The following is a 13,112-nucleotide window of genomic DNA, read 5'->3' on the forward strand; positions in this document are numbered from 1 at the left end:
CATCTTCTTTTTCCTCTTCCAATCTGTGTAGCTGTATCTCTTATTTCTGACATTATTTCTCAAACATTTCTACAAACATAACAAGACAATACAGGATAAATTCATCTACAAGTTTATTCTTTTCTTGGCAATTAATTCGTAATTATGGCTAATCTTTGACTTCTTCTAACAAGAGAAGGGAGCAAAAAAAAAAAAAAAACTGGTTACAGGGGCATGATCCAGGGCCTGGTGGTTAGTAATATGTTGTAATGTGGAGCATTCAGGTACATTCAGATTGCACACTTGTCCTCTGAAGCGTGAACACATGATAAAGATCTACCAACCCTTTATCCAAGAAACAATAAGGACATTTTTAAACTTCACACAGAAACATTTAACGGTAGAGGATGATCTGGAGTGATGGGGTATAAAAATAGAATACAGCGCAGCAACACAAGCACTGCCTGCATACCTGAGTTACAACTTGCTTTCACTTCTCTCATCACTCATTTAAAAGAACAAAGAATAAATTAAAAACTTCACACTGGACTTCATGTTGCACACTGAAAAACTCAAAAACAAGTTTATGTTCTCATCCTTGGCACTTTATCCTTCAGGAGAAACCAAAATATGACGATGGTGCAAGAAAGGTTTGGGTTACCAGACATGCGTCTCTCACTGATGAACAAACATTTTTATTAATGACAAAAGGAAAGAAGTACACCACACACTGACAGAAACAAAGGGCCCCAAGAGCCAGTCCTTTAGCTGGATCGCAGTTGCTTGTTTGGAAAGTGCAACAACATGTGGATTATCTTCTTAACAGAACAAAAAAACATAATAAAAAGAAAAACGTTTGCAGCGTTGTTCTCTTTGAGAACAACCGAGGTCCATAATTATGGTAAACTCGCGGCCAGCATCTGCTCAGAACCACCCTGAAAATAAAAATGAGTGTTTTTTTCCCCAGCTTGATAAAACAGTCTGTGAGTGTTTTGGTGGAAAAAAAAAGGAACGAGATCACCGCAAATCCATCATGGACACGGTGCCATCAGTGATGGTGACATGTCCAGCGTGCTGAAAAAGGAGAAACACATTTCAGTTACATGCTCACTCAGTTAGCCACTTAGCTCAAAAGACTGAAATAATACATCGGACACCCAAGAAGAGTACAGTACCCCCCCACCCCACCCCCCAAACAGAGCCAAATAAGAGCTGGACTGGGAATCACAGCAGACGTTTCATGTGGCGGCAGATATACGTCTCCTTGTGATCATAGCAAAGATGGACGTAAGAGTACTGTTGAAATATTTATTTCTTGGCTTACGCTCTCTTAACATTAATTAGCATGCTGTTGGCCAAAGATGTGGACAGTGAGCCATTCATAAAGCTGTAATATCACACGTTTGCACACAAATAACTTGTGGAAAAATCCTTTTAAAAATTTATTTTGGGACAAAAATACAGATTATATATACATGCAGTTTTTATGCACAGGCTCAGTGATGAGGCTCTCATTACTGATGAAATAAATAAATAAAATCAATTCTCAGGAAGATTTAGGTAGTTTGATCTGATGAACGTTATCGAGCCCACAGATTAGTACAGATTTAAAACCGGATGGCCTTCCTGATGCAACCCTCCCAACTATCCGCCTTTGGGACGGCCTTTGTGAGGACACTAAGCTTGTGACTCCCTGAGGCTGGATTTGTGCCTCTTTCTTGTTTGGAATCTGGGATTTTTCACATGTTAGAGAAATGTGTGAACTATTAAAACGTTTAACTTATTTTATTGAAAAAGTAATAATCAAATCTATTTAAGATGACATGAAAATAAATCTGTTTTATTTTTCTGTATGAACCTTTAATCTGACTGAGATTGGAGTAAATATAAGAAAACGCCTCCTATTAAGTAGATTTGAGTACTCTCTGGGTTAACTGACCTTTTAAAAGTGACCCAAATATCTAATTAAAGGAAGAAAGAAAAAGCTATACTAAACCCTTGGTCATCACTTCATCACTTTACATCATCGGCACTTTTTTGGCAGTAAGCCTTGCCCGTCCCAAAAATCATATACGACTTTCCACAGAAAACTGTGCCCAGTACATTTATCTGTAGGGGAGATAAACTATACTCTGCAGGAAACAAATGTGGGACATTTATTTCTAAACAGATCTTTATTCTGGAGTGTTGCATCTACCTCCATACAATCCTGACACTTTAAAAAAAACGACACGTCAGAGTTTTTAGTCATATGTTACAAACATGTTTACTTTTTGCAAGACTACAGTTGGATTCCTTCTGAGGTTATTTCCCATCATGCACATGGTGGAAATTTACAAGCAGAAAAACTGGAGCAGAAACAAGGAAGGAGCTTTTGGCCACGCCTGCAGTTTTGAGTGGAGTAGTTTGTTCTAAATAAAGACAAAAGAGCTTTAAAAAATAAAAAAAGAAAGATCTGGCAGAATGTGGGCACGGCATGGAGAGAGCGCAGACTTTGAAAACTTCAAATAATGTTAAACATGGCTGACTTCATTGGAACGCCAAGACAGGAAAAAGACTCAGTTTCCTGACCACCAAACAGTAGATGATGATGATGATGCAATCCCACTACAGCTTTAGTAAGACCGTTGAGGTTTTACTGAGACACTGAAATCACTTTTATAGTCGTTTGGTATGAGGCCAATGCTTTTCCTTGTTATAACTGGCTGGTTAGAGGCAAGTAAAATAAGTGGTGAGGCTCAGTCATTCAGTCTGTCAAAATGAGATTATTTTTACATCATTATTAACAATCTAAAACTATTTTCTGACGTCCTTCGAAAAATAAAAGACTCCAGTTAGTTATTGGAAGTTATCATCCTGTTTAAACGCTTTGAGGTTTTCAAAATAAAATGTAACTCCAGTTATAGGAGTTATAGAAAATAATTCTAGATGCACAGAAATATGCAAGATCTTCTAAATAAAAGCCACCAGTTAATTATAGGATGCTTTAGTGCTAGATTTTCAAAATAAGAGCTTGTTTTTCTTTTGTGCCACTTACAGTTAAATTTGTTTCTACAATCCTAAATCATCTATATAACTCCAGAAATTTCATCATTTTCTTTAGCGATACAAATTCCTACCATTTGTGACAACACTGCATCTATGACTTCACAGCACAAATATACTTACTGTAAATAGAGGTGGCTCTTTGCTGTGAGGATGAAACCCTTTCTGTTTACATATGGAAATCTCATCTGTTCCCCGATCTGTCAATCTGAAGTAGCCAATTCTGAAACACACACAAACACACAATCACACACGGTTAGATCACAGAAAAAGACAAAAAATATCCTGTAGTTTGTAAAAACAGGACACTGAGTTCTCCCACTCACTCGTTGAACTTAGGCGAGCAGACTATAGCGATGGCCTCCGGCAGCATGATCTGGTAGGAGCAGTGCGTGTGGAGGTCGACGCTGGACAGGAAGGCTGTCTGTGTGGGGTGAGTCTGGGAAACACAGAGGGCAGACCGTCAGTGCACATTACACAGCAGGACAGGACCAGCGGTAACCATGAGGACTTATACTTGTGAGCCAAACTGTAGTTTATGCAGGTCTGAAGTCAGAATGTCTAAAAAAAGTTTAACTATACACCTGAACAAATACAAATTCAAAACCAATCAGTGAACAGTGAATACTTTTACATTAGGTGGCAGGTTTTAGTGCCTACTCAGCACTTTGGTTGATACGAGGTTCCACACAGTTAAGCAGCATTAAAGTACGATTCATTACTGAAGAATGTGATGGGTGGTTTCTAATGCCTCTGTTTAGGCAGTTTTTGACATCCTCCAATAAACAGTCCTCAACTTTAGCTTCATATCTGAGCGTTGCTTCTTCCTGTTCTTGTCGCTATTTTCAGAAAGGTTGCTTCCTATCAGTTGACCTGTTTTTGTAGATGCAATGAGGTTGCAGTTATATTTTTACTCGTGTGACTGAGCCATTGGTTTGCTCTGAGTTAGGAAGAATCTCAGTATGAGTGAGCGCTTTTATTTGTAGAGTATTTTAATTTATTTAATACAATGCTGATATTTAGGAATTTTTCCTTTAAGCAGCTGGAACATCCATGAGCAACCAACCATCAGCTGGTTAAGTTTCATACACAGTCTATGATTTTATATAATAACTCATGCGCCGTTGTTACGAAGCCTGGTAAAAAGTTAATATTTAAGTAACAGTATCATATATTAACTTTTATGAAGTTGTATCAAAAACCACTTGTTTTGTGTAAGTACATGAACACCCCCAATGATATTTAACAACCTGCCATAAATATCTAAAAAACTTTTTTATAATATTCCTAATAACTATTTCATAAATCAACAAGGAGTCTCCCCAATGAAATTTCATCATAGGAGCATAAAAAAAAAGATTTAAAAAAATCTATTTTAGTGTGAAATCAGACACAGAGGATTACCTCACTATGAATCAGTGACCTTTTTAAGACATTTTACAGAATGGCTTTGTTGATGTCTTTAACTTCTGGTTATCGTCTTATTTATCATCTATGCATGATTTTACTCCTATAATTTAGACGCATTTATATTTTTCTCTTCTGACATGTTTTAAAATTTCTATGAGTAATGTTTGAATCTATTCTTTGAATAAAGTTTATAAGCTAAGCTGATTGGTGTGAGTGACTCTGATTATTCGTCAGCACTGACCCCAACCTGCCCATCTTTTACTCACATGTATCCAGCCGAGCGTGATGAGATCATACTGGTCCTGTATGAGGAAGAGTTCCTCTTCGTTTTCCGTGTCACAATAGTCCGGTCCGCCGCACTGCTTTGGTACGATGACGTGGGTCACAGTAAACGCATTTCTGGTCTGGACCAAACACAAAAAGCGTCTTGCTTTTACACTCCTTTAAATTATGCATGTCCCGCTGTCTGCCAAAGTGCCACCCAAGGGCACTGCCTGCACGAAATTAACACTGAGCAGCTGCTAGCAAAACCGCTCAGTCATGCTCATAAAAAGTGGAAAGAGCTTGAAGTTAACCCCACCAGGAAATGATATAACGTAAACAATGGGCAGAGCAGCCAAAGAGCAATGAGACAAGTGTCAAATTATCTTCTAAACCTCTTTGGAGGGACATCAACTGTTGTCTAAGTTTCATTTAAAATCCACATTCATAAAACGTTCACAGCCTCAGAATTATTAACACTCACACTGAGCACCTCTGGGTTCAAGGGCTGGATAAAAGCATTTATTTAAAGTCATTTTTCTACTTCAGTACTATCGCTCCAACACGGCCACACTGTTCCAGCTTCTTACCAGTTTGCCACATAGGATGCCACAAGTTTCTACAGCTCTGCTTGTGTTGGCCTCAGCCAACCTCAGAAAGCTCCGGCACAACTCAGCGGGAACAGCCAACTGCCGAAGGGCATCCACCATTGTATCTGCAGAGATCATACACAAAAGCTGAATGGGAAAGTTAGACTCTTGTGAGATTCTGAAACAAGTCATGGTGCAAACAAACTAAATTAAGTAGGTCAAGGGGGGAAAGAAATCAGCTCAGAGGAATAAATACTTTCACCCAGGAGCAGGGCAGCACTTTAAATCCTGTGAAGGCCTGCCCACCGTGACACAAAAGAATGAACTCACTGTTATTCCCCGGGCTGACCAGAGACCCGGGCTTGAGTGAGCGGTCGAAGCTGGGCGGGCCGGTGGTGGGTGTGCCGATGGATGTGGGAGGGCGGTTATGTTGGTGGTTGGACAGTTCTCCTGGGATCTGAGGAAAGGTAGGGGAAACTAACGGTGGGCCCTGGATGCCCGGGATGAGGGGTGTGTCAGAGGAAGGCTCAGCCGGAGCAGCAAACTCCAGAAGCACTCGTTGGCGCTCCTTCTCCAACTCCTGGCGGCGGATCATCTCCTCAAAGGCACTGAACTGCTCCTGCTCCCGCTGCCGCCGTTGCATCTCAGCCACACGTTCCCGCTCTGCGTCCAGCGCTCGCTGCTTGGACTGCTCCCGCGCCAACGCCTCCTCCTCCTCTTTCTGAGCATGTAGCAAACACATCACATACTAGCTTAGTTTCAGCTGCAGTTTCTCTCTTTTGGCTCTTTTTTTAAACAGTGAGATTAAATGTATTGATCTTCTTGATGATGAAACAAGTTTGCTTTAGAGCAGTTTGTGTGGCACATGAACTGCTACTGATTGACTATTCAAGGTCAGTTCAGGTGCATATTAATGAACTGTGATATGAGGTTACTGTGGGACTTGTTAATGATTCACCTGCTTATGGACTTTAAATGTAAATTGGATTTTATTTAATTACTTCTAATCTCTTAAACCGTTCCAGTGTGACTTAATGTAGCAACGTGATGCAAGGGTGTAAATTCACAAAAGAGTGTTTCAGCTCACCTTTTTGACAAGATATTGAGCATATTCCTGTTCAAATCTTTTCAGTAGAGCTTTTTTGAGAATCTCAGCCTGAGGAAACGCAACGTCCTTCAGTTTCTGTAGATTAATCAGAATGAAATAAGTGTCAAACTTTCCTTGAAAACAATTAGTAGTGCAAATAAACAAACAAAATAAAACTGTATGAGCACCTTTAGTGTGTCCTTTTTCTCAGGAATGTTGGCTGTCTTGTAATCCCGATGTTTGGGAAGTTTTTCTATAAAGAGCCTTAGGAGGGGAAAAAAACCCATCAGGACCAGTAAAGGTCAGAAAACTCTCGAGGGAGGTCTTTACGTAAAGTCCTTCAGCTTGCTTCAGTCAATATGGACGGAAATGTGAAAAGACACTCACGTAATATATTTATTATAAAGGACAAAGGCATGCTCGATGTTGCCCTCCTCCGTGTAGATGTTAGCCATGCGGATCATCTCCATGCCTGAGCGGAAGTAGCGGCGTGGGGGCATGTCGTCGTTAATCTCCACCGAGCTGCCCTTCTTGGTCAGGGCGCGGACGCGCTCCTCCGGCTGCAGGCTGACATCAGTGTGATCGGCCATCACGACAGCTCAACCTGTAAGACTGGAGAAACAGGCTGACTCAGTGGAATCTTTAATTCAACAGTGCATTCATAACGCCGGGTTTAAACATCCGAGAGCCTTTGAACACACCGTCAATCTGAATTCTGACTAGGAGGTAAAGCTAATCGTGATTATTTTGGTTAATACTGAGAAAAAGACAATTTAACACAATTACTCAAAGACTGTGTAATATCAGTGAAGTTGCTAAACTTGTAGCTAAACTTTACTTAAAATAACTAAATAAGAAAGAAAAAACTGGACAAATAAAGGCACAGCTTAGTATCACAGAGCAACAAAAATGAAGTGGGCGCTAAAAGACAAAGCAAAGCTTCACGGTGGAATCATTTTATCTAGCTCAGGAATCTTGAACATGCAGCGTGTCATAGGCAACATACTTCACCTGGTGACTTAACCTCTTAATTTGGCTGAACCTGAATTGCTGATAGTAGCATGGACGTATACATATAAAAGGTTACTCCAGAGTCCTCCTAGTTATACTTCCAAAAAGTCACCAAGGAAAAATAAGAATTAAACATTGTTCAGACCTTTTTTTTGCTTTTACCACCAACGCTGCTGGAGTAAGTTTGATCAGTTAATGGTTCACAGCTAAAATGAACCGATACTGGTCTGGAATATAAACATTTACCATTTTTAAAGCTAATATGCAGCTAAATGTTTTATTTATTACCAAAGTAGCATACGTCTAATTTGATTTATTTGCAAAAACACAGGTGTTCATCCAGATTTCTTACTGATATAAACCCCAATAATAACAATAAACATCTTTCTAATATAATATAATCACCACATATAGTACAAATTATTACCACATTGTGACTCTATAATGCCACACATCAAAGCCAACTGGTACCTCCAGTTTTAATAAGTTAACTGCACAATCCAAATAAGCACCAAATAACAACTTTCTAATCAGAAACATTCACGGAAAATCATCATTTTCTGTTTCTTTGTCTCTTATGAAGATCAGATCTCATCTCCACATTCAAACTGCACCACAGTTTCACTCCATGCACAGAAACACTAAAGCTTTTCCTGGTAGTGCGCACATTCAGAGGTTTGAAGTTCCAAAAACTCTTTAAAATATAACTTTGTTCTCTCAAACAAAGCATGCTTTGAATATCATCTGGTAGTTTATTATTGCTATGCTAATAGATCCTTTTTCCTCGTGCCACACTTTATAAACAATTAGACAACTTCATAAATGTTACAAAAACGCTGTATTATTGTAATGTATGTACAGAGACCATTCCCACCAACGACCACTTCAAAATCACCAGTTAACCTAACATGCATGTCTTTTGGTCTGTGGGAGGAAGCGACAGTCCAGAAGAGACATACATGTCAGGTTAACATGAAGAGAACCCACACAGGCACAGAAAGAACAGGCGAACGCAGGAATTTGAAACCAGGAATTTCTTGCTGTGAGGCGATGGTGCTAACCACCAGATCACTGTGCTGCCCTCATCTAGATTATCAGAGATCGAATTTTGACTAAAATTAAAATTAAATTAATTTCACATTAATTTCACTACTTGGAAGATAAACAAAGAAGCATATTTCTGCTCCTTTTTTTAAGTTACAAATGTTCATTGTGTACCTAAAACAGAGGGAAAAAATGTGCAGGTTTTTATTTTTGTAAAACTAGAAGTATCTAGCCTAGCTATTCAGCTCGTTTCAGTTTCATGTGTGCGTAATCCATCTCTGAACCTTTACCTACCAAACCAAAAACAACAAAATGAAGTATAAACAACAAGAAGACCTGATTCTTCAGTTCAGAGTCAGACTTTCATTCTCAAACAGGAATTGGAAAGTCTAAGCAGGTAAAAAACAAAACTATAGAGCTAACTAGAGTGAGTAATAAATAAGAGAACATTTAGTTGGCCCCCTTTAAACCTCTAAAATGCTGCAGATTTGTTTCATAGTTTTTATGTCAGACACTGCTTCATCTCCTTTCAGAACTCTCTACAACCTTCATGAGTCCTAAGGAAATGTAAACTTTATTAGAAGTGAACAGCAAGAAAGAATCTTGAAAAAAAACGTAAGGCATATCCAGCTGGAGTTTTTAACAAAATGACTCTATGTGGAATTCACAATGACATCACTGGAAACTATGTGTGTATAGAGTATACTTTAAGGAAATTAATTCAGTGAGTATGTAGGAAACACAGACTCTCGTATACGCTAGCACAAAGAGGCAGTGTCCTCAGTATCAAGGCCACAACTCAGTCTAAAAATCACTGGCTGCTGCATATATTTAGGGGGAAAAAAAACTGCTGGGAGGGTCGATTTGGTGTGACTCGAGATTCTCTAGGCTTCATCAGCATGCTGACTAACAGTCAAATGGCTGCTATTGATTCTCCCATGATGGCTTCTTGGCTAGAAGGCACAGAAACACAGTGTATAAAGAGGCGGCCACTTCTTAACAGTTTAGCTCAAGAGGTGTGGCGCTGATAAAAGGAGAGGAGGGGTGGTACTTGTGGTTCATGCTGTTACCATACCATATTATATATGGTCTATATAACAAGTTAGTAATATTATGTAACACATACTTAGTTACTGCTTTGTTAAGTCGAAATTATTTATGTTGCCCATATAAAGTAGATGATGAACATAAAACTAAGGAGATATTCATGGAGAAAAACTAAACTTTATTAACAATTACAACACTGATGTCTGCATAAAATATTGAAACTTGTTTTGTAGACTCAGAATAGGACTGTAGGAAGTGACTACCCATAATGGTATTTTTGGTAAACAAAATTTGCATTATGGACAAGTGTCTGTAACCCTAATTATAAAAACAGCTAAAAGATATTATGTATGTAAAAAGGTGCTAATTTTCATTTGGCTCCAATACTCTTCCTCTAAGCAAGAAAGCCTAGAGAAACCTTAAACCTTTTAAAATGATTATCAAGTAATCTACCCTTATTGTAGACTCACAGAACTAAAACAGGCCGAAGAGATGACACAACCACAGCTGGGGTTGGCAGCGTGTGTACTAAATTTTATAGTTGAGATAAACCCCTTCAGAAGCATTCAGTCATCAAATGTAGGTAAAAATTAGATTTGACTGTGTATTTTAACTCTATATAACTATATAATATCAAAATTAACCTGCAATGAAACCACGAATAAGGTGCTTGACATACATAAATTTCTTAGAAAATGTATTGACAGAGTATTTGAGAAAGTAACACGTAAAAACCACAGTGGCAGTAACTTTTATGTTTACAGTCAGTGCGATCTTTACAGAAACGGGTAAATTACAAATATGTCGTGTCAGACTTGGTTTTTTATCCAAACCATTAGCCACCTCGGTCATGGCTCCATGACCGAGCTTTTTCAACCTTCAGGGTTGCTTTCACCTCCTTTAAAAACTTCCCGACACTCCCTGTGTGTCACTGTATTTTCCCATCGATCCCTGTATCCCTGTCACTGAACTGATCGAGCTCTTTAAAAACGTCGCGTTAGCCTGCGCTAAGTTAGCCTCTGATAAACGGGTAAAAAGCTCTCCACTTCCGTAGAAATGCCATCATCCTTCTTACCTGATCGAGCCGTAAACCTGAACCCGAAGCTCCCACAGAACTACATACAAGTGGATAATAAACACGGTCAAATTACGGTCCCAAAGCTGATTGTTAGTGAGCTTCGCCTACAACAGCATCTGTACACTTCCGCAATCAAAGCAACTTCCGCCCGACTAATTGTCACGCAAGCGCAGAAGTAGCCCTGTAATTTAGTTTCTTTCGAATGGATATGGGCTTTGTGTTGTGTTAAAAAATATATACACTGATCTGATTTTTAAAGGTGAAAAATTTCAGACAAAAAATTGATTTATTTTAAACGTTTGATGGTCATTCTGCAGTCTTTTGGTATTTGTCTGTGTAGCCATTGATTTCATGTGTTTTCAAGCATTTTCTAGCATTTCATTGGACAGTTCGCCTCGTACTTTAAACACGCATGCGCTGTCCTTTCCCAGGTGGCCTTGTGCTCTGGTACTTTCCCTTGCTTAGTGATATGCATTTAAAACGGTTGGTTCAGATCAGCGGATGCGTTTCATGCTGAATGGGGTGACGTCAGCTATCAGCCCAGGCACCAAGCAATCAAACCACGAGAGCGAGCGACGTGGTTGCTCGTGCAGTCTGGCATCAAAATGTCGAGACCTTGATTACTGTGCTCAATAATGAATACACTGTATGTCAACAATGTAACCAGCAATTAACTTGGCTCATGCTAACAGGAAGGACGATGACCCACGAGCAAACGTGGCTCGTTGGTCTAGGGGTATGATTCTCGCTTTGGGTGCGAGAGGTCCCGGGTTCAAATCCCGGACGAGCCCTTTATTTGTTAATGCTGACGTACTGTATGAGATCAGAGGCGCTTGGGCAGTAAAAAAAAGTACACTCATCCAGTGATGTAGCGCACTTTATGCAGAGAATTTCTCACTGTGTTTGTCAGGCTTATCTGCGTGTATTTAGGGTACTTTCTGGGTTTATTAATTATATAATCATAAATAGCATTCACCTGAAATTCTCTGAATTACACTGCAGGGATGGAACAGCACACTTATTTTGAATTACTTTTTGTGATCACAGTTTACTCCACTATATTAATTGAACATTTAAGAATGAAATTAGGAATTTAAACCAAAAATTTAATGACAAATACATTTGGAAAATAAATCCATCCACTCCTTCTTTTGTGGAGTTCTTACCATAATAACATATTTGTTTGCTTTGCCATATTTTATATCATGACCTGTATTCATTTTATTATATTAAATTCATTTGTGCTAGGTTGTTTTTAAAGGTTTAAGATATTACTTCTCATTTTTAAAATATTTTGCTTCCAAGGTGCTGGACTTCCATATGATTTGGTAAAGTGGTTTTGAATTGCTGTTCTTCAGGGTTTCTGCAGGTCTATCAGATTTTTTCTTTGCAATTGGCTGCATTGTCTGTAATCACCATTTTCAGGGGATTAACACTGATCTATGAATCATTCAAGTATAAAAATGGCACCTAAATAAATGAAAAGTTCTGTGTTATGTCTATGCATAAAATACAACAAGCATTTTTGGGCATGTCTATTGCAAAAACCTACAATTTGTAATTTAGTTTACTCTTAAAAAAGAGAGACAAAGATAACACAGTTTGACAGGCATAAAATAGTATTTTTGCACAAATAAAGTGACTCCCAAAACATGTGAAACGAGGGTGTATTTCTTTTCTGAGAAAAAAAAAGTTGGGGATGAAAGATGTGGCAGGCCTGAAAATCCTATCTACAGCAGGTAGATAGGATTATCTGAAATTTATGTCTTATGAAAAAAAAAGAATATCAGTCAAAGGCCTAAAACAGGACCTGACATATTCATCTGACCTGTCAGCAGATCCATCTACTGTTCACTGAAGCACGAGGGCTTCTGTCAAGGAGCCATTCTTAAGAAATGGAATCAGGTACGACAGGGAATGTGTACAACCCTCTGTAAAACACAGTGGAAGCATGGTGATGGTTTGGCACTTCATAGTGATTGCTGAGATCTTGTCAAAACTGATGGACACAGAAAAATACTATGAGGATTTTGATCCATCATGCCATGTAATTTGGAGGGTGTCTGACTGGCAGAAGGTTTATTTTTCACAGACTGATCCCAAACAGACTGGCAATGCAGAAAAAGCATACTTGGATAGAAAAACACACAGAGGAGCACTATCCATCGTGGACCGGGCTAGCCAATGTTCAATAAGGATGACCTCAACATTATTGAATAATCAACTACCTCACTTTTTGTTCAACAATAAACACAACCCATAACAATCATTTTTTGATCCTTTTAATTATAATTTAAGTAGTGTGGGATCATCTTGAGAACACAAAACACAACATATATATAACATGTAGAATGATATATAGCTGACTAAAGTAAAATAGAATATGACAAAACATTAGTTAAACTAATGTCAGGTTAAAATAAATATAAATTTGAATGAAAAGTGATATAGCTCACTCATAATCAGGGTACGGTTTTCCGTGCAGTACCACCTTTTGAACGCAAGGTGGCAGACACGACCATGTGGAAAAGCCAGTGCGGTCTGTCGACGTCACAGCGAG

General features: G+C 38.8%; 1 protein-coding gene and 1 non-coding gene across 2 annotated transcripts; one reads left to right on the forward strand and one right to left on the reverse strand.

Annotated features, from left to right (window-relative positions):
- Positions 1 to 96: 96 nt before the first annotated feature.
- LOC116333372 (STAM-binding protein-like A) lies at positions 97 to 10,697 on the reverse strand. The gene is made up of 10 exons (XM_031756598.2): positions 10,550 to 10,697; positions 6,760 to 6,984; positions 6,561 to 6,636; positions 6,373 to 6,468; positions 5,616 to 6,006; positions 5,286 to 5,410; positions 4,701 to 4,838; positions 3,351 to 3,463; positions 3,148 to 3,247; positions 97 to 1,053 (listed from the first exon to the last, which is right to left on the reverse strand). The coding sequence occupies exons 2-10, from the start codon at positions 6,960 to 6,962 to the stop codon at positions 997 to 999; spliced, it is 1,299 nt and encodes a 432-aa protein (XP_031612458.1). The 5' UTR covers positions 6,963 to 6,984; positions 10,550 to 10,697; the 3' UTR covers positions 97 to 996.
- A 574-nt stretch (positions 10,698 to 11,271) lies between these two features.
- On the forward strand, positions 11,272 to 11,343 carry trnap-ugg. Its single transcript has one exon. It is a non-coding gene; the product is annotated as a tRNA-Pro (tRNA).
- Positions 11,344 to 13,112: the final 1,769 nt, after the last annotated feature.

This window comes from Oreochromis aureus, linkage group 12 (assembly GCF_013358895.1).
Source record: "Oreochromis aureus strain Israel breed Guangdong linkage group 12, ZZ_aureus, whole genome shotgun sequence".
Classification (NCBI taxonomy): Eukaryota; Metazoa; Chordata; class Actinopteri; order Cichliformes; family Cichlidae; genus Oreochromis; species Oreochromis aureus.

What these genes read in the sequence shown, in the direction of transcription:
- LOC116333372 (XM_031756598.2), bottom strand. Translation starts at nt 6,962, where the DNA reads ATGGCCGATCACACTGATGTCAGCCTGCAGCCGGAGGAGCGCGTCCGC. An exon ending in CTTTATAATAAATATATTAC is followed by an intron (nt 6,637 to 6,759) that starts GTGAGTGTCTTT and finishes TCCCCTCCTAAG; the next exon opens with GCTCTTTATAGAAAAACTTC. An exon ending in AAGAGCCACCTCTATTTACA is followed by an intron (nt 1,054 to 3,147) that starts GTAAGTATATTT and finishes CTCCTTTTTCAG; the next exon opens with CACGCTGGACATGTCACCAT.